Source organism: Anastrepha obliqua, chromosome 3 (genome assembly GCF_027943255.1).
Source record: "Anastrepha obliqua isolate idAnaObli1 chromosome 3, idAnaObli1_1.0, whole genome shotgun sequence".
In the NCBI taxonomy this organism is placed as follows: domain Eukaryota; kingdom Metazoa; phylum Arthropoda; class Insecta; order Diptera; family Tephritidae; genus Anastrepha; species Anastrepha obliqua.
Window position 1 is genome coordinate 112,128,733 of NC_072894.1, and position 27,907 is coordinate 112,156,639.

At 36.6% G+C, this 27,907-nt stretch overlaps 2 protein-coding genes across 7 annotated transcripts in view; one reads left to right on the forward strand and one right to left on the reverse strand.

The window, feature by feature from the left end:
* The window catches only part of LOC129243038 (insulin-degrading enzyme), a 39,680-nt gene extending 34,982 nt beyond the window's left edge, over positions 1-4,698 (reverse strand). Inside the window, exons 1-12 of one of the 2 annotated variants that reach the window (XM_054880090.1) lie at positions 4,335-4,698; positions 4,083-4,238; positions 3,771-3,905; positions 3,432-3,702; positions 3,249-3,354; positions 2,086-2,208; positions 1,819-2,021; positions 1,669-1,754; positions 1,490-1,604; positions 1,263-1,400; positions 999-1,205; positions 46-396 (exon numbers count right to left, since the gene is read on the reverse strand). In XM_054880090.1, the coding sequence (XP_054736065.1) occupies positions 46-396; positions 999-1,205; positions 1,263-1,400; positions 1,490-1,604; positions 1,669-1,754; positions 1,819-2,021; positions 2,086-2,208; positions 3,249-3,354; positions 3,432-3,702; positions 3,771-3,905; positions 4,083-4,238; positions 4,335-4,417 (1,974 nt within the window). In that variant the 5' untranslated portion in view covers positions 4,418-4,698. Of the gene's footprint in view, positions 1-45; positions 397-998; positions 1,206-1,262; positions 1,401-1,489; positions 1,605-1,668; positions 1,755-1,818; positions 2,022-2,085; positions 2,209-3,248; positions 3,355-3,431; positions 3,703-3,770; positions 3,906-4,082; positions 4,239-4,299 lie in introns of both variants that reach the window. The other variant, XM_054880091.1, reaches the window with a different exon arrangement.
* Positions 4,699-5,489: 791 nt separating this feature from the next.
* LOC129243039 (rho-related BTB domain-containing protein 1) overlaps positions 5,490-27,907 on the forward strand; it is a 47,258-nt gene continuing 24,840 nt past the window's right edge. For 4 of the 5 annotated variants that reach the window (XM_054880094.1, XM_054880093.1, XM_054880096.1 and 1 more), the window contains exon 1: positions 5,490-5,956. The gene's annotated coding sequence lies outside the window, so the exon portion shown is untranslated. The remainder of the gene's footprint in view (positions 5,957-27,907) is intronic. The other variant, XM_054880095.1, reaches the window with a different exon arrangement.

Here is a 27,907-nt window from a genome sequence, read left to right on the forward strand (position 1 = left end):
ATAATTAATTTATTGCAATCCACAGTAGTCAATGTATGCACACACCTCAATTCCAGTCGACTTTGTATTCACTTGCAGTTTCAACCCCGCCAACGCCGCATCATACAAATATTCATTCAATTGATCCTTTAGTAAGGAAACCATTAGCTGATTCAGATTGCAATTGAGCGGGTCGAGGTAGGCAATCGGGTTGGACATGTCAAATGTCATGCACGCCTTTGGCTTCATAAAGTGGTCGTCTTGCTTATGCCACACACGCAAGATTGGTGTATCCTTTATAATGCTAGGATGCTTGGGCATGTCCGCATCCACAGGCATTATATCGAAATTTTGTGGTATAAAAGCATTTGGTAGAGGGAGTGCAACGTTCTCGTTGAGACCACACTTTTCCCAGCGCTAAATAAAGAAATTTAAGAAATAGTGTCAAATTTGTAATATAGAAATGCGTCGTCTATGCATACATTTCTTTATATAAAGGGTTTTCCAATAACAGGTGTCATGAATGAATGGATTGGGCTATCGAGAGATGATTAACGATTTTTTATGGCCGGAATTGGATGGTATTGATCTGACAACGTTTATTTTCAACAAGACGGCGCTACGAGTCACGCAAGCAACGAAACCATTGATCTTTTACCGGAAAAGTTTCCGGACCGTGTTAACTCTCGAAGAGGTGATCACAATTGGCCACCGAGATCTTGTGATTTAACACCTTGTGACTTTTTTCCTTGGGGCCACGTGAAAGGGAAGGTCTACGCCAACAGCCCAGGGTCGATTAAAGACCTCAAAGATATAATTCGTGAGGCTATCGAGGACATAGGGCGTGGAGTAGAGCGTGGTCGTACTGGTCATTTGCCTGATTTTATTTTCCACTATTAACGGCATACCTTCCTCTTTATAATGAAATAAACGTCCGATCATTTATATTAAAATATAGCATGTTTCTTTGAATATCAAAATAACACCTCTTATTGGAAAACCCTTTATTTAAGACATACCCTCAAAGTTTCAGCATCAATTTTACTTATGCCATATTTAGTTTTGTAATATGGTTCGCTTTCGTTACACAATGGTTCGTAACTTTGGCCAATGAGCACTATGCGACACTTTTCCGGCACCAATTCGTCAAGCAGTTTCGTAATCAATTCAGGACGCCATTCATTGCTTAAGTAGGGCGCGGTTAGCACCTCTTCGAGAGGATAAATCTAAAAAAAGTTTTAAAAAATTAATGATTTAATATCGCATCTTCTTTTAAAACTTACCTGCATTGCCGACACCGCATGCGTGACCATATTTTCCGGCTGCTCTTTGTCCTTGAAACGGAAGCGTATCTCATTTATGTTTACATATTCATCAAAGATCCACTTCTTGGGGCCCTCCTTCCGCAGCATTGCTAAGTACTGGAATACAAGTATTTATTTATTAAAATACATATAAATAACATTCTTTTTTTTTTTTTTTTTTTTTTTTTTTGAAAATTTTAACACACTTGGAAAATAATGTTCACAATGTCGTCAACGTGCTCCATGCCATCCTGCGTTAGATCCACAACTATTTCGAAGAAACCAAAGCCGTTTAATGTGTTCTGATGGCCGGCCATGAGGCTGTAGATACAAAAATATAATGAAAACCTCCATATTTTCAAGCCTGTACAATTTTTGAACTTACTCGTTACACCAGCCCAGCTTACGTAACTCCGATAAAATACTGCCTTTGCCTTCATGACCGAGTAAGTGCGATAGATAGCTGTCAGGCTAGAAAAGTTCAAACCATTTTAAATAAATAAAAAATACACGAACATTATTTTATGCAACAAACCGCAGATTTATAGAACTCCGTGAGGTCGGCTGTCGTGAAACTGATTGTCAACGATCGCAGATCTTTTATTGGCACAATATACACTTTTTGCGCATACTTATCCTCAGAGAATGGTTCGGGCGGAAAAGTTGGTATATCCACATTTTTATTCTCAATAGTGGAGAACTTTTCAATGACCATATCTTCAAGATCATTAAGTGATTCTGTGGGGAAATTTCAAAAGTTAACATTAGTATTTTGTTGTACACTTGAATCTCTTTGAGGTACCTTTGCCCAGCACAGCTAAACTCATAATATTCGACGAATACCATTTCTTGTGAAATTTCAATAGCTCCTCGCGTACATCGATGTTCTTAGATTTAGGTATATCATGGAGTGTTACTTTATTACCTGGAAGAGAGTGTAATTAGAAAAAGAAGACAATAATAAGAAATGCAATAAAGAATATCAGGTCTGTTATATTTTTTAGAAAACCTTTAAACATTTCAATTGTTCAACCCTCCGTTGGACACGTTTTTTAAAACCTTCGGCGTGCTCAACCCTGCGTATGGCCTTTTTTCGCCCTGTTCGAGTATCCTTTTTAAAAGGTCATGTCCATAAATCGATAGAAAATTAAAATTTAGGAAGCTACTTAGAAGCTAAAGTCGTTAACTAAAATATAAATATGTTATATTTACGACCACAGCCGAAAAAGTCTGGCTGGACCGGGGTGTCCAACGGAGGTTTAACAGGTAGTCAGAATTTTCGAAAAAATTGCATTTTTTTTGCATTTTCTTAAAGTATATCTTAAAAATATTGTGTGAAGTGAATCTGACAAATACTTTTCGAGTTATTCAACAATTAACAAAGGGCGCTCCGGAGCGTTCGACAACAAGTAGCTAAACTTTAAATGCATTTTTCTCAAAACTATGTTTTTTGAACTGGTGATCACTGTAACTTAAAAACCGCTTGGTAGATTTCAATAAAGATTATACTACTTTTAAAAAACATAAGAGGCACGAGGTCTGATTGAAGGATTTTTTTTTTGTTTTAATTTCGATTTTTTTTTAACAATTAATTGCCGGTTTTTTCTCGAAAATCTGAAAACTATTTCCCGAGGCCGCTGTCGATCAGGCAGAAGATTATCTATTAATAAAACTAATTTCTCTTGTCCGCTTGATTTTAGATGAATCTCCAAGGACTTGTGATGATCATCGCAAGGGACTTCTGGAGAAACGGGCTCCACACAAACAGCGGTAACTTTTACAATTTTTTTTTTCTGAAATTTTGCTAAGTCAAGACGAAATATGATGTATTAATGCTATGTTTTTATTTTTGTAAAATTAAGCAATTGACTAGCAAAAAAGAATTTCTGCAAATCATAATTTTTTCGTGCCTCTAACTCCTTAAGGGTATCATTTTGTTTCATACTAAGAAATTCACTGACTTACCACTTCCAAATTTGCAATAGGGATGATCGTGTTTCGCCAAATGCTTATGCACCTGCTTCACTCGCCATATATCGCTGGGTAGATTCTTTTCGTGCTCCGAATTAACCTTGAAACCAAACCAAGAAAATGGTAAAAGGTGAAATTATTTGTGCATAGTTTTAGAAAACAGAAACTTCACTGTACCGCATTTATTTCACGTTCCGTGGCACTGGCCGTGAACAAGGGTCCTATAAAGAACTGCGCAAAACGATCGAGTGCGCCGTTCAGTTTATCGGGCGCCACATGAAAGTGATACTTGGTCATTAGTGGATATGTCGCTGCATTGCTGCTGCCGCCACTTTGTGACAAATAAGTGGTGTAGCCATTTTCATGTGGGTACTTTTCGGTGCCCAAGAAAAGCATATGCTCGAGAAAATGTGCCAAGCCGGGTAATTCATCAGGATCGGACATATGGCTGTGTCATTAATTTACATACACATACATTAAAAATATCGTTATAAATAAAATTTCTTATACCCCTACCCAACTTGCACTGCCAATGCAGCTGCCGAAACATCCGTTTTGGGATCACTGATCAGCAACACCTTCAATCCATTTTCTAGCTGCAGCCCTCGATAGTCGCGCGTATCTTGCTCGGATTTGGCAATATCATTTAATCTGTAGAAGTAAATACATAGAAAAAATTAGTAATTGGCGATTGACATGCATTTGCATAGCCTCACTAGAGTGCAGCGCTTTGACTGAAACAAGTTTTCATTAATTGTTGTGATTACGCAAATATCTCGAATCATTTTCACCCACTTAATTAACTGTCTTAGAGTCGTGCTTACTCACCGCAATATAGACTCTAGCTCTTGTGGCTTCTTCAACGGCACCTTATTAACTCCACCCGATTCACCAGCAGCAGCTGTGCTTGAAGCGCTCATTTTGCGGTGGAATATGAAGTTGGATTTTGCACGCGCCCACAATAAAGTTGAGTTATCCCAAATGCTGTAGATGTTGTGAAATACAATATAAAAGTTAAATATTTTTGCGAAGTAGTGTGTCATACCGACTTCTTGCGTGACGGTTGTAATTAGCGCATACCTTTTTGTGGTGTTTGCGTTTAGTATGGATGGAGCGTAAGGTTGCTGTTTACAACATAATACTAACGCCTGTCTAATAAACATTAATCTATTTATTTTAATGTTGTCACTACACTTCCAATGCACTCTTTTTAATTCTCAAGATTTGTACTTTAGTTTCTCTATAATTAAGTTTCTTAAAAATCGTTCGGTTTATTGCAATTTGTTTTTTTCTTAACAAGCTGATGCCACAACACAAATTGCTCCTGCTCTGTCGCTTTCGGTTTCGTGCAAATTTTGCTTACTTAATCACTCTCCTCAACAAATTCGTGCAGTAACATGGAAAACGTAAATTAGTAACATGACGATGACAATTGGCTGTTTTTGAGAGCTGTCACTTTTGATATATTGAATAGTGGAATAGAAGCTGATCAGCTGATGGAATGAGAAAAGCAGATGTCACACTTTGTGGAAATGAAACCAGAGAACGTAAATTCATAAATTCATGAATTTACGTTCTCTGATGAAACGATTCTAAATGGAAATGAAAGGTAGCAAAGTTAAGAGATTAAAAAAAGATAGGGCACAGAGTTCAAATTTTCAGGAATAATATGAATAAAGTTTCTTAGTTATGAATAAATAAATAATGCGCAAATTAAGTGAATTGACTGTGTTAAATCTTTCAATATACTTAGAACAAATTATATTACAGTTCAAAGTGTTGTCGGAAGTTAAAGGAAAGCGGGCTAATTTTTTATATGTGCTTTTTTACCAAACGATTAAATAATTTGTTGCTGTTGTAGCAGCATAAACATTCCCTATGCATATACGAGGAATGCTGCTGAAGTGACAGTCCTTGGCCGAATATAAATAATTTGTCTTACATTTCATTGTATTAGATATATACATATATACGCATGCAGAGAGGCACACTGTGGCTCAAAATGAAAGTGTGTGGCTACATAGGTGTCCATCACTATAATCCACTGTATGTACGCGCAACAACATAGATTTTCATCTCAATAGAAATGCACAATATAAAGTGTAGCCCTGTGTTTCGCACATCATCCCAACAGTCAATTCCATCAGTTCCTCTTCCGATTGCCGGGCGAACAACACCGCAACAGCAACACCGTTAACGAGCGAGCAGATTAACGTTCTCCGCTTCTCTGATTAGCATCAGTGCATCAGTCAAAAACAAAAATTCCGTAAGAGTACAAGTTATATCAACAAAAGCGGTTACTCGAAAATTAGCGGATGAAGAGGAATGAAGCAGATCCACTTAAAATTTTTTCATGCAGTGAAAAAGTCGGCTTGTGAAAATTTAAAGTCAGTCAAATAGTGAAAATATTTAAGAAGTGCATAAAAATGAAATGTAAAAGTGCATGAATTGGTGGAACGTAGAATATCGACTTTAAATGTCGGTCGGAAAAGTGCATGAAAAAAAAACAAATTGATGCAAGAGTAGCTGCAATGTGAACAAGAAAAAAGTTGGTGGAGCATAGTAGAATAGAAGAAAAAGTCTGTGTACTGTAAAAACAAAAGTGCAATAACGCAATAATAAAGTGAAAAAGTGCATAACAATTTCAATAAGCGCTTAGTTTGCGAATGGAATTAAATAAATTAATAAATGTTAATAGAGAGGTAAGAGATGCGAAACTACATAAACTGACGTATTTATCTCTATTTTTTATTACAAATTCCTCTGCTGCTTAGGTACTTGCAAATTATGCGGCAGAGATGGTTGCAGCAGCAGTATTACATTTCGTGACACCGAAATGGCACAAGAAAAATCAATTTTCAGGCGATCTCCCTACTTCTAACTGTGTCGCCTGTATGGAACGTCTCCCATTAGAGAGCGGGGTGTTTAGTATTGGGCCGTACACAGAACGAGCTGCGGTAACCAAATATAATACAATATTAAAAAATTTAAGAAAATCACGGCAACAGAAATTTTCACTTAGAGGCGAGCCCCAATGTAAATGTTGCCAAGCCGGCTGAAAGAATTTATAATTGAAGAAAGTGTAGAGAATAAAAAAAAAATTAATTCAGTGCAGTGACGTGCTGCAATACATGTAAGCAATGGAGCGCCGCTGTAAAGGCAGTTTAAGGGTATAAAGTGGAGGCGGTATGGTGGCGTGTGTAGAAAATCAATATGCCAAGTGGCATGCAAGCCATGACAAACAGGCAAATCCAACAGCAAACATACATATGTGCATATGTATGTATATGTTAACGTACATTTGCATGTACATACATTAGCAGGTGCCGTGTAACACGAAATAATGCAATTGCAGTAGGCACAGTCGTAATCAAAGTGTTTATGAATAAATAAATATGGATTTTTGCAAATTCTTACGTTGCTATTAAACTAAATTATATAACATAAATAATTCTATTACTCATTGCATTCATTTAGATATTTACGATTATTTAACGGTTTTTTGGACCGAATTATAATTCATCAATATTTCTTTAACTACTTCTCCCCGGTCTCGCCACGCCTCCGCTGGCACTGCCCACTCATGTGTACACACCTTCGGTCAATTGTTTTTTTTTTTTCTGTTTTAGTCTTAACTACTTGTTGTTCGTAGAACATTATTGTGCATTCACATTTTAAATAAGCAGCGATTATGGCACATAAAGGAAAGTAGAGAAGGCTTATTAGTTAGTAGCAGTAAAAGAACTGGCGCATACGGGAGGGGGTAAATAATGAAAGAACGATGAGGATTATTGCACTATGTTATGCCTTTGAATGAAAAACGCAAAAACAAAAAACGCGTAAATTTGATGATTGTTCAGTTGCTGGGTATGCTGCTATGAATAGCTGACATGACTTAACTACATACATATTTACGAGTGCACTTGTATGCACATATGCACCATCAATATGCAAGTCACATCCATACATGAGATTACAACAATATGGAATTGTAGCATAAAAGTGAAAACTTCGAATACCTAAAACGACATTAGCTTTTGTATCTTCTCAATAGGTCTCGCTGCTGTCGCCGTAATCTGTATGCCACTTGTTCAAATAGGAATTCCATACTACATATGATGTGTGTGGTTTTGCACGTAGTCCTCCTGTAGCTGGGGGTTAGCAAGTAAGCGAATTCACCATTTTCGCATGTTCGGCATTAATGCGTTTTATGCCTTGCCCTGTTGTGACGGTTCTATGCATGTATGGTCTTCTTCGTATTGATGCTGGGCTGTTTTGTTGTTGATATTCATGCATTGTTGTCGTCAGCTGTATTGTAGTTAGTTGTTATTCTTAAATTTGTGCATGAATGGCCAAATGCTCTTAAAATTAAACAGGAAAATCTATTTATGGATAAAATGGTATAAATGCGAATAATAAAATTAAAGTAAAATAATTGTACGAGAGTAATTTTTGGTACGGCAGAAAGGAAATGATAGAATAATAACGAATGATAGTGCAATCAGGTGATGAACTTATAAGAAAAAATTATTTTTAACGTCTGTTTATGCGAATAAGTATGTTTTGGTGTAACCAAATTCAGTCGGACACCAAATATTCTGATTTTCAGAATTCAACAGATTTCTAAAGGTGGTGGAAGTTGTTGTTGTTGTATTAAAATGTTAGGGGTAGTCAGTGGCCCGAAAAAAGCAAGATCTTCAATCATTTTTTTTTTGCTAGTCAATTGCTTTATTTTACAAAAATAAAAACATAGCATTAATACATCATATTTCAACTTGACTTTAGCAAAATTTCAAAAAAAAAAAATTAATAATTGTAGAAGTTATTACCGTTTGTGTGGAGCCCGTTTCTCCAGAAGTCCCTTGCGATGATCATCACAAGTCCTTGGAGATTCATCTAAAATCAATCGGACAAGAGAAATTAGTTTTATTAGCAGATAATCTTGTGCCTGATCGAAGTTTGTTTTTTTTTCAAAATTAACCAAATGGCGGCTTCAGGAAATATTTTTTAGATTTTCGAGAGAAAAACCGACAGTTAATTTTTAAAAAAGAAATTGAAATTTTTGAAAAAATAAAATCCTTCGATCAGGCACGAGTTTTTTATGTTTTTTAAAAGCAGTATAAATTTTATTGAAATCTACTAAGCGGTTTTTAAGTTACAGTGATCACCAGTTCAAAAAACATATTGTAGTTTTCAGAAAAACGCATTCAAAGTTTAGCTACTTGTTGTCGAACGCTCCGGAGCGCCCGAGCGCCCTTTGTTAATTGTTGATAACTCGAAAAACCCCATTTTGTGAAAATTCTGTTTACCCAAACCCATTGCCCATTCATATTTGGGAAATACTGCTGAAGTAGAAGTCTAAAACTATTTTTCATTCATTTTGCTCAAAAAGCATGTGTGTTTTTTTTTAATTTTGACTCTTTTTGAAAGTAACTTAATTTTTATTTTTTATTTTGGTAGAGTGTAAAAGTAATAAAATTGATTAAAAAGTAAAGAAAAGTTTTTTTTATTAATTTTATTTTTTTTTCATACGAAAAAAAAGTAAATTTTTCTAGGAACATCTATTATAAAATCGGACTCATGAACTCAAAACGCCCGTATACCAAATTTTGCTGAGATCGGAAATTTTTTATAATTATGACGTCTAGAGTGATGTCTTAAGGGGTTATATACAGTTAGAAGGCCGAAAAAAAGCAAATTACTAGCAAAAATATTTATTTGAAAAGGAGCTGCAGCTGATCTCCGGGATGTTAAATCTAGTAATTAATCGAAGGAATAAGCAAAATACATTTTTCTGACAAAATGGCGGTTTCTCAAAAAAAAAATCGATTTTTGACCAAAATTTTGGCCTCAAATTGTTTATAAAACAAAAATATTTATCTGTGCGAAAAACTCTTCGTTTAATTACTAAAAAAAATTTGAAAATATAATTTTGAGAAAAACGCGCTGCCGCTCCAGCCTTGTCCTTTCAAGCTCTCAGAAACGCCTTTTCAAGTTTTCTTCTTTAATATTTTGACATATCTTATTAGCATTACCATGTCGTGCATACTAGGTCATGACCGATGAATTCGGGTGCGTCACATATACGTAAACTTTTGAAAGTGGTTTTCTCTATTCTTTTATAAAGCAAGCTGGAGTACACCTGCTGTCGAAAGGAAACTCCAAACGTATACCCTGCACTGGTATACAGAGGGCTAGAAGATACACCTGGCCGCTGAAATATATGTCCTCCGATGGGTAGTTTTTCCATAATCAAAGGAGATTCAAGCAACGTATAAGAAAGATAAGATATCGCGGCCGGTTGCGGTTGTAAGAAAGTCGCATACTCTCAGCCTAGCCCAGCTCTATCTTAGGTTTATTAAGCGAACTGGGTTGGGATGAGTTACTGTCATGAGTAGACTGCATGAAATACAATGAGATTGAAGAGCAAAGCTCATTCTCATTCATTCATTCTTCTTTTAAATTGTTGATGGGATAACTGTAAAACAAATATCTGCGCCTAAAATATTTTGCTATCCTTACGATATCAAAAGTTCCTTTCTGATTTAGCTATATTTCATATCAATAATATGCCATTTTTCTACAGTATAAGCATTTACACACGTGTACCTGCATCTTTAAATGAAGCAGAAATTAATTGCTTGTATTTCCAGTTCACTTACTCGCGGTGTTTTTTATTTACTCTCCCTTTTTCATAGTCTCTGTATCTTCTCTTGTCTCTGCTGTTATGGAGCTGAGCTGTTGGCAAATAAGCAAATAATGCAATCAGTTTGCAAAATTTTCCATTACAGTAAAAACGAATTAAAGAAATGGAAAAACTTGGTGCTTCAGTTGAGCAGCATGAAATTTTAATAATTTATTTACTTGATCTACGCTACGTACGTTTGTATTAATTAGTTGAGAAAGGGCCTGGAAATGTGAATATACACGCACACTTATGTATATGTAAACGTATTTATATGTATGCATACACATAAACGTTTTCTATTATCTTGTATGTGTGGCTAATAAATTTATTGCAAATTGTTTGTTTAAATTATGATTTATTTGACTATTTTAATTAAATTTTAAACGAAATATTTAATCCAAGGAGATTATTTGATGAGATTTTGGTGTAGTATAATTGAGAATAGCGTGCTTGGGGAGGCAGTTACAATCCTGATACGATCCCTACACTCCCCTCTGAGTTTTAATGGTCGACGTACCATACGTTATCCATATGCGAGATATGATAATTATTCTCCTTAGTCAGAGAAAGTGAGACGTAGTGAGATTTATTCTGTAAAGTCGCTGCAGTCTGATGCCTGTTTACATAATACTTTACATTTCATATGAATATTTCAATCATCCTACATCGCACAGACAAAGTTTAGCACGCTGCTACAACAACAACAAATATACCTTTTACAGTCATATGACAGATCTTCTTCCCCAACATGTTGCGGAAGCCATGAGTTTGTCCTACAAATGGAGTGACCTAAAGTTTTGTGCCGCCTCCAAGTGACAAGCAAGTTTTTATGGCAAACTTTTTCATGGTAGAAATGGACTCGAAAATTTCTCAGTAACTGGGCAGTAACAACTTTTACGAACAACTTTTTATATTGCTTGAGATTTCATGACAAAGAGTGCTTCGAATCCATTATCAAGCTGACGACTTAAGCCAAAACCATCAAAACGGTGATATGCAAAGGAGAGCAAATATTCGTGATTCTTCTTTTACTATTCTTGAGTGGTTGTTGTTGTTGTTGTATCAGCATAAACATTCCCAATACATGGACGGGGAATGCTGCTGGAGTGGCAATCCTTGGCCGGATATAAATCCGGGTCGTTTCGGTAACGTAAAACCGACTGTCATGGGAACGACTATTCCTGAGTCTTAAACTCCCTTACAATCAATTATGGAGTGGCTACACTCAGTACCTAAGCAGGATTTTTCAACATCTGAAATTTCGAGTGGGGAAATTGGCGTGAACAAAGATCGTTTCTGCCCACCACAACCTATAACAAAATGTTTGCTAAAAGATTGAGGTTATTGGATTAAGCTTTGACATCAATTATGTAGTCAGTAGACGTTATGATAGGTGAACCAAGTAAATCCAGTGTTTATGAGCGATGCGACATTCTCTTTGAGAGTGGCACTTTGAAATGTAATACATGCACTTTGAAACATAATACGTGAACATCTATTTCACCGGTGAAGTAGAGAGTAACAGGAAATGCTCCAACATTCCCATGGCAGCCGGTTCTACGTACCGGAATGACTCGGGTTTTTCCCGACCAAGGGCTGCCGCCCCAGTATACTAGCCCTGTCTAGTGAAACACATATCATCACACCCCTTACGTCACAGGAGCAAACTCTCGCAGCAATCCTGCTCCAAATGCTTCTCCTCAGGGCTGGAACCGAATCCAACCCTGGGCCAGAAGTATTCTACTCCTGCGTCTGCCACAAACGGCTTCACCCGAACTCCACCTCGGTTAGGTGTAACAAGTGCAACCAAGTGGAGCCACCTTAAGACCTGCTCAGGTCTTAAGTCACATAGGGAGTGATCCACACGGTATGTGGCCACATGTTGCTCCCGCCAGCAGGCGTCTGATGCCTCCACAGCTACTACACTCCCTGATAGGCCGGCGCTACCAACCGCCACCACTACCCACACCTCCACGTTGAGGAGCCTATCGGAGCAACACAACTCCCCTTCAACCCTTCCCCTTCCTTCCTGCTCCAACCCCAGTGCGGGGACAAACTAGCAGCTCCTGGTCCCCCGCACAGTCTGTTCCGTGTGTCAGACCGTAATACCTCGGAATCTGGTATCAGTCCAATGCAATTCTTGCTGTGTTCCAAAGTGAACAACTACCTCACTAACCTTTCTCGCTTTTTCACTGCGAGAAATCTCCAACTTTCCCCCACCAAGTCCACGGCGACCCTCTTCACCACCTGGACAAAGAAGGTCAAGCTGTCCCTTAAGGTAACCTTTGACAGCTTGCTCTCCTTCTCTGCGCACACAACCGCAATTGCCACTAAAGTCCAAAATCGCAACAAGGTCCTCAAATCGCTGGCCGGCAGCACTTGGGGCAAAGACAAAGAACTGTTGCTTTCGACATTTAAGGCAATTGGCCGGCCGGTTCTAAACTATGCTGCGCCTGTCTGGTCGCCTGGAACTAGTTATTCGCAGTGGACAAAGCTACAGACATGTCAAAATACCGCCATTCGGACAGCGACAAGGTGCCTCATGATGTCTCCCATCCAACATCTTTACAACGAGGCACAAATGCTCCCAGTAGCGGAGCACAACAAACTGCTCAGCAAGCAGTTCCTGCTGGGATGTTACCGCAGGTTTCACCCTTGCAGACACCTGCTTGAGCCTGAGCCGCCTCCCAGACACGTCAGGAGACACCCCCTAGACTACGCTGACGAAATCCAGGACAAAACTGACCGAAACCTACTGGACCGGACGGTATTTAGACAGTCAATAAACGACATTCACCGGGAGACCGTTACCACCTTCATGAACTCCCGTCCTATGAATGCCGTAATCGGAGTCCAACCACCACCTATTGCAGACGAAGAGCTCCAGCTTCCCCGTGAGACTCGTGTAACACTGGCACAACTACGTTCTGGATACTGTAGCAGGTTAAACTCCTACATATCCAGAATCGACCCCGACACACCAAACACATGTCCGGCATGTGAAGGTACCCCGCACGACACTAACCACCTCTTCACATGCCCCCTTAAACCGACTCATCTAACCCCCCTCTCCCTCTGGACCCAAACCTGTCGAAACAGCATGTTTCCTGGGCCTACCCCTAGATGAGCTAGACGAAGACGACCGATGATATGCCTACACTGACAGGGCTACCTATGCTGTTAAAACAACAACAACAAAGGAAATGCTCCAGAATTTCGGTAATTTACAGAAAATTTCTATGACCGACCGATTTGCTGCAGGAATAAGAAGTGTAAGTTGCTGCCTCCTAGTGTAATAGAGTTGGAAAGATCAGACCGATAAAAACTTGAGGAAGAAGAAACGGTTAGATTGAATTTTTTAAAACTGGCTAAAATCGGCTAGAGAGTTTCCACGATCTTCTAAATATTTAATTTTTAATATTTTATTACGTGATTAGGAAACATTTTTGGCTACTGCAGGGGCAAAGTTCAGTACTGTAGAGGCAGCCGTAATACTGTTAACTCATAACGCTGTTCAGCCGTAACGCTGTAACTTTACAGTGTTACACAAAATGAAAGTCGAGTCAATGAAAAGAGCGATGTTTATTGGAACGTGCACTTTTTTTATTTTTATTTATTGATACAAAAAAGACAAAAAATGCCAATACCGTCTAGAATGATGAGATGAGATCGTTTCCATAAATATATATACATATTTTTTTTTTTGTCAAAAACTAGGTTATTTCGTAATGCCATAAAATCATATACAATTTTTTGTGTTTTATTATTGCTAAATATATATTTGATGGATTAAAATAGTTTGAATTATTTTATAATACAAAATTAAATAAAAACTACACAACCATATATGGGCCCATATGCGGTGTAGGGTTAACTGCTGGTTGTTTTGAATGTGGAAACTAAATTACATAGAAAGAAAGTTCGGTCAATTTACAAAAAGAGCCGATTTACGCAATTATTAAAAATTTTACTTGCAATTGGTGAATCACCTTCCGAAAGAGGAAAAAATTACGTTTTAAATTCGATAGAAGAGACGCGCCTTCCGTACAATATGTGCATAAAACTAGATCTAAGTATATTGGGCACAACAACACGTTTTCGCGCTCGTACGCTGGGCACAACCGAAAAAATTGCTGCTGTTGCTGAAAGTGTGCAAAAACAACCAAGCACATCAACTCGGTTCTACCACAGGCGGTTCTACGTTACCGGAACGACCCGAATTTATATGCGGCCAAGGACTGTCACTTCAGCAGCATTATCTGGAGTTGAACATTTCATTTGAGGCGAATTTTGGAATAAAGACCTCGGTATGACGCCGTACAAAATTCAATTCGTGCAGGAACTAAAATGGAATAGTTTTCCATTATAAGCTTCAAAGATTGTGCTTTCAAATAAAAAAACTCGCATTGAAAATATCTTTCAATTCTTACTTAAAGCTATTTCAAGTTTGAAATATTCCACCCTATATTGATGGGATCGTCCACCCTGTATACGCATGCAGATTTGAATAAGAATACGAATGCGTATACGCATGAGAATGGGGTGTGAATACGAGTACTCAAGATCTGTTATTTTTTGCACTTCGCTCTCCGATTTCCTGGCTTCTTTGGGAGGTCGTGCCGCCACCGAAGTGAACTCACAACTCAGGCCCTCCGAGACTGGGAAACGTTTCGTCTCGCTCATACAGCTAAGAAACTTGAGTAATGGTTGGGCCTCCAGAATCCATGCCCCTGCCGCCGAAGCGGATGGATTGCTACTTGTGTGGGTTCCACCTGGAGCATTATCCTTTCCGTTGTCCATTACCGAGGAAGGTTTTCATTCGGGACTCTTCCCTAGCCAGTTTAGTTCGCGGATGGCACCCTGATTCTATGCCAACTTTGTGTCATCACACGAGTATTGAACCTACCCCCACAGGGAAGGCCACTCCCTATCCACCACCTGGGCCGCACGCTATGGGAGATCGGGCAACTCCTCACGGGACTTAGACAACCTGCTCAATTACACTTATATTTATTTATTACGTTTCATCAAATCCCACTCTATTTTATTTATTTTAATATACTTATTTAGAGATTTTTATCATCAAAATTTAACAAATTCAGAAATAACTACAAAAGTATTCAAAAATACAACAACAAAAAACTGAAATTGAAAGGTCGCGTGCTAATGCCTTTGTTCAGAAAATCATTCTGATTATTTTTACACTCGGCTATAGAGCGGTTCAGAATCAGTCGTTGTAAAATGCGATATCAGCGGCGAACTATTTAAATTACGCACTTCCGTCGTGCTTTGTGTCGTACTTTGCATTGAGCTTTGTGCTGCTCTTTTCATATTGCGTGTAACTAAAAATAGCCGTACAAAATGAATAATTTTGATATTCTTTCACCCGTTTTATTATTGAAGTAGAAGCCCAGAATATGAAAAAGAATTCAGTTCGGCGTTCACAATTCTTGGCACAGCAATCAGTAAAGAGATCACAAAACAAACAGCTCTAATTCGTCTTAGTCCTCGTTCTTCGGTTGCTGTATGACTTTTTCAGCTTAATGTAGTTATTTATAAAAGTCGTACACGCAGTTACTTGAGTTCAGCGTCGACGTTGGCGGTGCACATTCGCTTTTTATTACGTATTTGTTTATTTTTGTTTTGTTGTTATTTAATTTTAATTTTTTTGTTATTTTATTGCAGGTTGTTTCTGTTTGTTTGTTTGTTTTTATTGTTATTCAGACTTAAATTGAAACCAATTATACTACGTCGTACTGAGTGTAACACCAAGTGAGTCTAATACGAATGAAAATGTGCCCACTGTGCATAAACGATATGACAATTACGATTGCCGGCGAATGGTATTGTGTTGTGGTCTTTGAATTACAGCACCAATCGAAGAAGGGAAACTAAGGAAACAAATACATATGTATATTAAAGACCTATATATTTTCTTTCAACTTTTAGTGCTTTTAACACTACCTCGGTCCTATGTATAGAGCGGCTTCGCAATTTTTCTGAAATAGTCTCAAAATTTGTGCTTTATTGTTGTAGTCACTTACATATTTCTTCTTAGTGCGTGCTCATCACTCTCATTTAACGGTAGGTCCAGGAAACGGGCTATTTCGACAGAGTGGGGAAAAAAGTGGGTGAGAGGTTTGGGATGATAAGTCAGGCATGTGAAGAGGTAGTTAGTGTTGAGTTATGTTCTATATATTATATATAGTATGTCGCCGATAATAGTGGATAAGAATCCAACTGGCGCTGATTTTTTCAGCGTAAATATGAATAAAGTCAAAATTATTTGTTTTGTTTACATCTGTGTTTTTACTTTGCCATTTGTGTACATTGAGAATGTATAGTTGATGATTCGAATAATATCTAAAGTGAAATATTATTATTATTCACAGTAAAAATTGTAGTTTAATATTAATACCAATTTGGTGTTTATATATAACAATTCCAGAAAGTATAAGATTAAAACTATTCCGGTTTCAGAAAAGAGAGAGAGAGAAGTTAATTAAAATATTCTCTTTAAAAAACCAAGAATGAGACTAAATTATATACTTTTAAGGGTTTAAAAATAAAGCTAAAATGGTTTTGACTATATACGAGAATTGAAATAAATTTAATAATAATTAGAATTAAAGTTAATCCAAAATTGAATTGAATGTAGAACTTTCTTGGAATTGAAAGTAAACCCTTGAATGATATTTTAATTCCAAAAAGGAATTGAATCCAAACCAAAATTGTAGTAGATTTAGTACATTGTTGACGAATCCTCAAAACAAAAAACAAAATAAATTTTTTAAATAAAAATTTACGTTTTATTTAAAATGACATAAATTTATATACATAAGGGAAATAATAATACATATTTAAATTGTATTCTATAATTTCACATAGAATTAATAAAAACATGTTTGAATCTATAAAGTACACTTCAAATAGTTTTACATTTTTAAGGCTATTAAATTTAATTAGTTCTGAAAGATCTGTTGAAATAATTTCATAACACTGCAAAATGGAATTAAATTCCTTAGTGACGAAGATTTCTAAACTTAAGTAAATTTCGTTATCGACAACATATATATAAGTTACATCCAACTGTATATTATATACGTAAAATGCTTTAAAATACAAGTCAAAAACTTGCCTAAATTCATAATGCTCGGGAACTGCTATCTTCTTACCATCAATTGTTATAAAATATTGGCAAATTGTGGCCTTGTCTTGTCCAACTGCAACGATTGTGGGCTGACCAGACTTTATTTTATATTCTTCTAAGCTGTAAAAACAAATTTTTTTATTTATGCCCATTAAGAACAAAAAATTTATAGTAAATTACGTTTTCAAAAATAAAACTGTCGACAGATTTTTGGAATTTTGCGTTTTTTCGTTCGCGTCCACTGGCAGTGGATGGCAGCAACTTTAAGAAAATCAAATAAGGTATTACTTCAGACGTCCATTCTGTACAGTTTCCCAAATTAGAACCGACACTCGCAGCAATAAAAATTTGTTCCACACTGCTTTCATATTTCCAAAACATTCCACGCAGTTGCGATAAATTTTTGTCTCGTTTTTAACGTTTCTCGCAATTTCTGCTGCACCAGATTCAGTTCGTCTTTAACTATGCAGTTTTGAAAAAAACGAAGATCTTCTTCAGAAATTACCTCGCTATCATCGCTTTCCTTCCGCGTGGTATTTCACTTTTAAAAACATGCTTCTAGAATAGTGGAAAAAATGACACTGAGAGTGAGTGAGTGACAGAGAGTGAGAGAATTTTTTAATACTTTCTTGGTTTTACTTTTAAACCAATAAATTTTAAATTGAATATAATTGAAACTTAAACTGAAACCAAAATAGCTTGAAATATTAAAGAGAGCATTTTAATGTTTTTTTGGTCTTAATAGGTATTGAATTTCAAAAACGCAACGCTCAGCACCAATTAAAGTTTTGTTTTAAACCCATTTTGGATTTAAAGTAATTGCAAGAATATTTCATCGTCTTAAAATAAAACTTTTTAGAATTAAAAATCAAATTTAAATCCAAAATTGTATAAATTCAATAGCAACTGGTATTAAATATAAACCATCATTTTTTACTGTGTTCATGTGTATTGGGCTTGAAACAAGTTAAGCGGCATAAAGGACTTTTTTTGGCAGTCGGACCACGACAGTCAGTTCTTCGTAAACGGAACGACCTGGATTTATATCCAGCCAAGGACTGCCACTTCAGCAGCATACATACCTATATGGGGAATGTTTATGCTGCTACAACAACAACATTTTGTTTTTTTTTGCTGATTTCGACGTGATGGAATTCAAAAAGCAAAAACAAAATACACGTATGTTTTTACTTATATGCGGATTTCATTGCCTTTAATAAATTTGCCTTGGGCTATAGTATCCTTAATGCAACTATGACAGAGTAACGTTAGTCTTACGAGGCAGTTGAAGTTCTTTGTCTGCTATGTAGGTTTGCTTGATACTTTAAAATTTTTTGCTGTAACTTGGTAATGGGTAAAAGTAAAATTACTAACTCGAGTGCCTTCAGTTTAACTCATCGGGTTAATTTTGCTTCATACAATTTACTTTCGTTATCCTGATGTTATAAATTAAATTATATGGGGGGTTTTTTAAGAGCTTGAGAACTTAAAATGATATACAAAACAGAAAAATTGTTGGAATGAATTTTTATTATAATCTGGTAGATAATTTTATGACATTTTGTTTTTTTGTGTGAACTTGACCGTTGCAGTACACAAACACACAAGCAATGAGGCGCGTGAAGGTAAAAATACATACAAATACAAATTCCATTTTTAGTAAAAAAGTTATTTAAAAATGAATTGTATGATTAATTTTGCGCCACCTTGTATATTGATGGGGAAATGTGTAAGAAATCGCCGTGAAAAAAGAATAGTCTAATAGAAAATATATGTTTAGGGCTTTATTTCTTGGAACTTCTTCTTTTAACACGTTATTTGCGACCTTAAAAGCTTTCCGTTGAAACCAAATAATTCTGCTCATTACTGGCAAATTCTACGCAAATCTCAGTTATAATTACAAAGAACTATAAAATTGGCAAGCCTACAAAACAAACCATTTCATTTACATTTTGTCTAAATATGTGTACGTACAATAAATACATGCGCTCTTGTCGACCATTTAACTTTAGCTCTCATGCAAATTATACCGCCTAAACCTCGAAACGGGCGGGGGCTTGTCTTGCACTTAACAACCGCCCAAAAGCATTGACAGAACTGGCAGCACAGGCACCAGTCGCAGTGACTTCGATGAGGGTTGTAGGGTACTTGAACTTCAACGAGGTCGCTGCGCTTAAGCGAGTATAAGCAAAAGAGGGAGAAGTGCCTCTCCACGGCAAGAAGGAGAAACGTTTTATGCTTTTGCACTTGCAGTGCACACTTAATATCTTTTCTTTATACTATGCATAAGTATGATATATGTATGTATGTATCTGCTGCTTTATATGCATGTATATGTACGAGTATTTATTTGCTTTATTGCACATGCTGCTTGCTGCAGTTCATATTTTCGTTAATTTGTACAAAAATATGTATGTTGTACGCAAAGCTTTCACACCGAAGGGTCAACGATTTTGCTTGTAATCCATTAGTATGGTACAACAGGCGTTGAATGGTTTCAAACGAGAAGGAGCCGAGGGCAAGGCAGACACTGTGAAGCAGCGTTTTCATATTGGTTTTAATTGGTTTGAGTCCATTGTTGAAATTTGCCGTCGTTTTTGGTAACTTTATTTTTACATTGCCGTTTCTTACCTTTTTTGCGCAGCAGCAACAATTCCAACTTTCTCAGTCTCTTTGTCGTAACCACATATATGTATATGTATGTGTATAAGAATGTACGCTGTGTCGACGCTTTTCCCAGCTTGCAGCTAAAATCTTTAGTGTGCAGCAGCTTTTCATGAAATCATAAACTAGTCTCCGCTCACCACTCATCATTCACCACTCAACACTCACTCATTTCAACTTTCTGTCCTAATATCGTTCACTCACCATTCCACCCAGTTGCACGTGCATGTGCACTTACACGACGCTGCTAATGCTGTCGACGTTGGCGTTGGCGCTTGCGTAGCTGTCATTAAGGCTGACGCTTTTTCATTTCCATGAATGAATGAGTTGGCATTTTCCAAATCAGCGCTTCGTCACGTTTAAACATCCTCATTCGTTCGTACCGTCTCGTTCGTTGGCTTCTTTCAGCTGTTCGTTCGCCTTTGTTCCTTGCACTTCGTAACGCATACGCCTCGTCGACCCTGCAGTCGAGCATTGCCCAAACGGTGTGTCATCCACTCGGCTGTCCCTTACCTTTCCTCAACTATTCAACTACCAGTGTGTACACATATTCAGTTACTCCTCGTGTACGTGTATGTATGTATAAATATTTCTTTGTTAGTTATGCCATACGTGTGTTTGAGAGAGGTCGAGACAGAGAGAGAGAGAGAGGGCTTAAGAGGGCATACATTTTGTTGGCATGCTATTTTTTGTTATATTGATTTTATTTTTATATTCTCTTTTATATCATGTTTTCAATTCATGTTTTTGACGCATTTGCCAAATTGCCAAGCTACTGCCGCTGCCTCTTTCATAGCCATTGTTAGTTTTGCTGTTGTTTGTGGTTTTTTAGGGGTTCTTCCCATGTGAGTTGCCACCTCTAAGACGGCTAAAGTCTCCTTTGTCTCAGCTGTCTTTTAATGCTGCTATTCAATTGCTCTTCAACTAGTCCATAGATGGAAACACTCCGCTTCAGCTTGTTCCCCAGTGGTTGTTGGAACTTTTCATCTAAATAAGCGCACATACATATATAGTATGCATATGTGAAACGGGTGGATGTTTAGAAGTATGATTTGTTTAAAAAAAACTTAAGAATATTATACATTAAAAATTATAAATTGACAAATTTTATGAGAGTCAGCAAGGTGCATTGAATAGGTATCAGTAGAGCAGCTTATTTCATTTTTACTATCTATTTGGTCTCAAAATAATAAAATTTTGTTTATAGACATACCTATGTATGTATGTAGATTTTGACATTTTAGAGATCAAAAGCAAAAACAACATACATTGCTCTTGTTGTATTTTTAATGTTTTGCTTCATTGCACCTGTTCAGTGTACATTTGTAGTTAGCTTTTGATTAGCTTACGGAGAGTAAGAAAGAGAGGATAAAAAGAAAAAGAGCGTAAGGTGTGTTTGTTTTTTTGGAGAACGCAACAAAGTAGTGTGGCTAAATACCATTTTTCAAATTTATTGATAGTCAATTGTGCCCTTTGTTAATTGTTGATAACTCGAAAAATATTTGTCGGATTTTGGAAACTTTCCAAACCATATGCGGCCTTATCTCGCTTATCGCGCCATCAGTGAGTACCAATGGAGCAAAATTTCATTACCAAGACAGCACAATAAATGACTCATTCCCATGGTGGCCGGTTCTACGTTACCGGAATGACTCGGGGCTTTTCCCGACCAAGGGCTGCGGCCCCAGTAAACTAGCCATGTCTAGTGTAGCGTACCGTACCTACCCCACTAATTTCTTGGTTTTGATCCATTTAGAGAAAGTTTCCCCCATAAAGTGTTGTTGATTTTTAGAACCAGTTGGCATTTAGTTGATTGGTATTGATGCCGGGAACGAAAAAACCGCATATAATCTGCTAATGTCAATACTTTGTCCCATCTTTGAAAAGTATGAACCAATCGAAAATTCTTTCGGTACAATGTGCCCAAAGCTAGCGCGACAGCAACTATTTTTACATATATATATTTATATATAATTGGCGCGTACTCCCTCTTTGGGGGCTTGTCCGAGCTCCTCCTCCTGTTTGTGGTATGCGTCTTGATGTTGTTCCACAAATGTTTTTTAAGCCGACCTCGAACGGCAGATATTTTTTTATGAGGAGCAGAAATACACTCGGAGGTTTGCCATTGCTTGCCGAGGCGCAACCGCAATTAATAATAGTAATAATCGAAAATTTTGTACATCTAAAAAAACACCCATTATATTTAATAATAAATCATATGTTATTTTTGTTGTTGCTTGCCTTGTTTCATATATCCGCGTTTTCATATTCTATAAAGCAAGAGTGGCATAAATCCTTAAAATTTGTTTTGGCCGAAACTCTGCTCCTATTTCTTGTATGCGGCTTAGTGTTGCCCATAGATAGAGAAACCTTCAGTTTCAAACCACTTCCGAACTGAGGGTGATTTTTATGGAAAACTCTTTCGGGGCGCGCACTTGTAAATATACTCTAAGGTTTGCCATTGCCTGCCGAGTTGCGACGACTTAAAACAAAAATCACAGTGGTATCGAACGTAGGACCTACTGCTGGGCTAGCACGTACTGCTACAGTAGATGTGGGCGACGCACTAATCATCATCTTCCTGTGTTTACAAGTACACTTGCATGAAAAGTTCATTCTTGGTTGTTTATTTATACAAGAAGCGATTCCTTCGCAAGTCACTGCTTTGCCGTTCTTCAATTACTCGTCTCTCTTGCGTACTTATATAATACGCTATTTCAGATCTTTTTTCTTCAAAGTTATTTCTCATACACTTACATATGTATATATGTGTATCTTACTTTTTTATCTATTACCTTATTTTTCATGTTGTGAGCTGAATTAATTTCCTACATCTCAATTTGTTTCATCTCTTTATTGGGCCGGTAATAGCCACCCTCGCTGCCTTTTATGCACTAATTAAGTGGTATTTATTGGTAGCTGATTCAGAAAAATGATATCAAATGCATATTTTTCAATTAAAGCTAAATACTGTGAGGCATATTCCAGAAGGCCTTCAGCAAGGCATTAAGGAATGTATTCGTATACTCGTATAGGAATATTGGAAATTTACTTCAAGATTTGCTGACGTAAGCACGCCCTAAGCAATTGTGCATATATTAAAGATGAGCCGCCACAATAGAATAAAACCGGGTTATACTCGTCGCTTGTGTTATTATAAAAACAAAAAAAATCTAATTGTTGTAACACATTGAGCAATTCTAATTAAGATTCTATTTTGTTTTGAAATTTAATAACTTTGAATAGCAGCTTGTCAATAAATAATGAAATTCGACTTATATCCATTAGTGCTCATTTTGAATATTTATATGTAAACTAACTTAAACTTAATACACACTAGACATTACGACTTATAGGATCGGTAGGGGGGAAAAATATATGTATTACATGTTTTTGTAATGATTGTAAATATCCATTTAACCGCGACAGATAAAATTGTTGACGAATTTAATCTCTAATGGCGCCATATAGCGGTTGGGGGGCAGCAAAAGTCTGTAAATAAATATTTTGCTTTTTCTACTAAATAAGTTAAAGATATGCTAATCAAAGTGTAAATGCTCAAAGTTCAGTCGGCATATTATTTGTACTTACTTCTTTTCTCACCTCTATACTTTCATGGGCATGAGTACATATACCATATGTAGGTATGTAAATATGTGCATGTACGTAGTTATTTGTATCATTGTGTTGTTGTCATTTCACTGGTTTAATGCATTTCACAAATGAAATTTAATACGCTATTCTTCTAACGTCTTAATAACAATAAATAAGCTTCTTAAAGCTTATAAATTTTTTAATAAATAAATATTTAAACTGAACTCATGCACTTATAATTGTTTTTTTCAGCATTTTCATTACCTCTTTTCATTGTCGTTACTTTGTATGCGCTGACGTGCAAGACTTGTGTAATACTCCTGTTCTCTTCTCCAAGTTTTGATAAATTATATATTTTTGTTGCATAATGTTATTGATAAACCTGTTTTCTCTCCCTCTCATAAAAGTTATAACAGAAAAACTAACAGTCAAATAAAATATAAAACAAGAACAATTATAGATTTTCGTTCACATTTTTATCTTTTAAAAATTGTTTAGTTTCTGCATGCATTTTGGCGTACTGATGTACGAGCATATGACCGCATACACTCTGCAGACATAGCCTTCCACGCATCCGTAAACCACTCATCCAGTTCATTCACTACATGGGGCGAATTTGGATATTTAGCAAGCTGCGATTTGACATGGCTCAACACACTTTCGAATTCGACAACATATGCTGTTAGCTTGCTGAGAGAGTCATGCTGAAAAATTGCTTTTACAACAGCAAGATTAATTTTTTTTCAATATAACTGGAATATTTTGTAGCAAAATAATCAAGTACTGCTTCTTACGCATAATAGTGTTAATGCACATGAACGAACCAACATTATTTTTGGAAAAAGAATCTGAAACCATTACTGACCTACCACCATTTTTTACGATTTGCATAAGATTGCACAGATGTATGATGAGGCCCTTGGTCTAATACCATGGCTGTTTTCAGTCTCACCAAAGCAAATGACATAATATTAAAAAAAAAATTAATTAAAATTTGTATGCTTTATATCCTAATTGCAAACAGTTTCGATACGACATAACAAAGCCCTACCTTGAGCGCACATTTCTTTTGTTCTGCATTGGTATTTTCTTCCTAATCCCTATTTGGAAATGCATCGCCCAGCTGTCTACTGATGCGCATTGAGGTGCTGCAGGAGCAACAATAAAGTTTGCAGATGGCAGGCATCGCGATCACTAATATTTCCCCTGGCCTAATACTTTAGTCCCCAAGAACACTTTAGCCTACATTTTTTCAAGTCCTTACTCTGTTATGTTGCTAACATAAAATGCAAATTTCACGTTATTCGAATTTTTATTTCTTGATCGAGAAATATCGAATAAATTTGCTGATTATTACTTCCAAATGAACAATAGATAACGGTAAACCACATTTGAGATTGCCATGTTTTACGCTTTCTATTTTTCGCTGATATTGAATTGACTTCAAACCAGAAGGAGAATGAGAGAGTGCAGGTATACTCGTATCAATAAGATATTATGCAACACAAGCAGTTTATTAGAACTTGCAAAACATAATAATTGCTGAAGTGAAAAGTGTTATGCCATGTGTTTATATTGTACTAAGCGATAATATTGGATCTACTGTTGTTGTTGAAACAACATAACCATTATCACAATTATATAAATACCACACTAAAATATTATAATTAAACACCGGTTTTGAGTGTACCGTTCACCCGATTTCACAATGCTCCGATTTATAGGAAATAACTTCCTTAGTGCAGATATGTTAACCTCGATGTATAGGTGGCGTGGCATGTGACATATAGACCAATATAGAAATATAAACCCATATACGAGTATCTCTAAAAGCAAATAAATTGAGGAATTAGCATAAATTGTATATTCCTTACTTATGGTGAAAAGTGGTAGGTATTTTAAGAGGGGAGTATATTGTAGCACCTACCATACAAACTGAAATATTCATATGGCTTTTTTCTGGAAATTGAAATTGCGTGCTGTTACATAAATAACGAATGCCCGTTTCCACGACAGTCGGTTCTACGTTATCGAAACGACCCGGATTTATATCCGGCCAAGGACTACCACTCCAGCAGCATTCCCCGTATGTAAGTATGGGGAATGTTTATGCTGCTACAACAACAACAACAACGAATGTCTGTACGTACGGCGAAAAGCATTAGATATTGAAAAAGCGGGTGCCCCCTCTCCCCCATAAAATGAAATTTTCAAATCACTTTTCTCCAGAACCTCAAAAGCTAATATAATGAAAGTTGATACAGTTACATAAATTGCCCATAACTACATATCTTAAGGCGAAAAACGTTAGGTATTAGAAACTGGGGCGTTGCTTTTCTTCTACAAACTTAGGTCATTTTTGGCACTTGTGGACTAGAAAGCTGTGTTAACAAGAAAAGCAACGGAGCTCGTAAAAGTCAAATAAAGATTTCAATCACTAAAAATTATTTTTTATTTAGCAAGAAAAGTTATTCAACCGCTTGCGCCACCTTGTACACCATTCAGCCAGTGATTCAAGCGGTCTGTTCAATTTTAGGTGGTTCAAACCAATATGTGCAGCGTTGTTATGACAATAGTGTGCCGAATGTTGAGCTTGAGTTTGGCACCAGTAGTTGGCGCAGACTAAGAACTTGATGTGGAGCTCGAGAGAAAATAACCCGAGGGGTGTCAAGCCGCGTGATTAGTATTATTTGTTCCTATGGTATCAAGGAGGAACAAAGAGTAGTATTAGCAGTTGTTGTTGTAGCAAGGTGAACATTCTCCATACATATATGGGGAATGCTGCTGAAATCAAAGTTCTTGGCCGGACATAAATCTGACTCTTTCCGCAAAACTGACTGCCGTGGGAACGAAGAGGAAAAAAGGGTCACAAAGGGCACATGATCACTGCGGCTAATTGATTTCTTCTTTACACCGTCTTGTTGGAACCACAGCTCGGACCTAACTGCATTTTTGCTTGGCATAAACGACATAGCTGCTAAACCAAAAATTGGGCCTCAACGAGAAGAGGATTTTGCCTCGAATTTACATACGTATTTATGTAATTTATAATGAAATAACTAAATTTACTGAATATTTTGACTGCTGGATGCACCAACGACATCTGTGGCAATCGCTGTGTAAACCTCTCGCCTAAAACATAACACATGCAAGAAACTACTTGTTTAAAAAAAAATAAATTTTCTAAAAGAATACAAACATTACAATTTGAAAATTTATATTCTACTTTTTAATTTATTAATTGTTCGCCTCTCGTATTTATTTCTCTATTAATTTAGACCTTTGCACTTTACTAAATGGCTTATAAGAAAATACTCACATAAACACTCATTGAATGCAAGTACAAAACCTTATAATTGATTATTGTAGAGCAATAAATGATTCCTATGCATATTTCTACACTTAAGTAAATAAATATATAAATGTGTGCATTTGTCTGTATGTACATATGTATGTATTACATATTTAACTCATGGAAGCAAAAGAAATGCTAGGTGCACAACGCACAAAATAAAAAAACAAAAAGGTGGTCAATAATGCAATGCAGCTCAATTGGGCAAGGCAAAAGGCGGAATGGCAGTCATTTATTATGGCCTTTTCGCAAGTTGACCACTAAAAGCGTTCACAAAGCGCATAAATAATGCACTTTATTAATATTGCAGTGGATTGTAGTTAATTTTAAATGAGGTTGACAATGCAGAAAGAAAGACATCGACGTGGAATTGTGAAAAGTAAAAATATCGCCGCCCTATATTTTCCACATTATCTTGGCTCTAAAGCGAAAAGTGCGTACACACGGGATATATGTAAATACATACTATATATGTGTACTATACATATATATATATATATATATATATATGTGTGTGTGTGTGTGTGTGTGTGTGTGTGTGTGTGTGTATTGCCAAAAAATGAGGTTACACGCGCGATTACTTGCAAAGAGGCAGATATGCAGATGTATGTATGTATGCATGTGCCAATTTTCAGAAGATACAAGCAAATGTGTGTCTCACTTAATTTTTTATAGCACATGAAGATGTTTTTAGTTAATGTGCAGAAATCACTACTTCTTGACTCAAAATTTGTATTTTTCTTATTCTTTACTTCCTTTAATTTCATATAGAATTTGGGGCATGAACAACACTTACACCTGATTGTTGTTGTATAGTCAGCCTTGTAGAAATTTCGCAAAGTGACTTAGGGTGCTGCCAGCGAATTTCTTACCTTAGACTTCTTTGTGATGGCAACGCCACTTCATGGAATGAACGGTGGAGAGTGGCTAGCTGCGTGTGGAGACCACAGTCCGCTAGTTATGGTTTATTCTTTCACTGATGCGGTAACGCCACTTGGTGTTATCAAGTGAAGCCAATTGCTTATGAATTTAAATTTTGCAACATTTTCCTCTAGCATTACCGCCTCGGTTTTTTAAGGGTTGTATTATTTGGTTTATTGGTGATAATTTGGTTTAGTCTCGTATGCGGCGCATAAAATGTCATCCACGTTATCGTTTCCTCTAGGTTAGGTTAGGTTGGGTTAAACGACAGCCCTAGCTTGGGG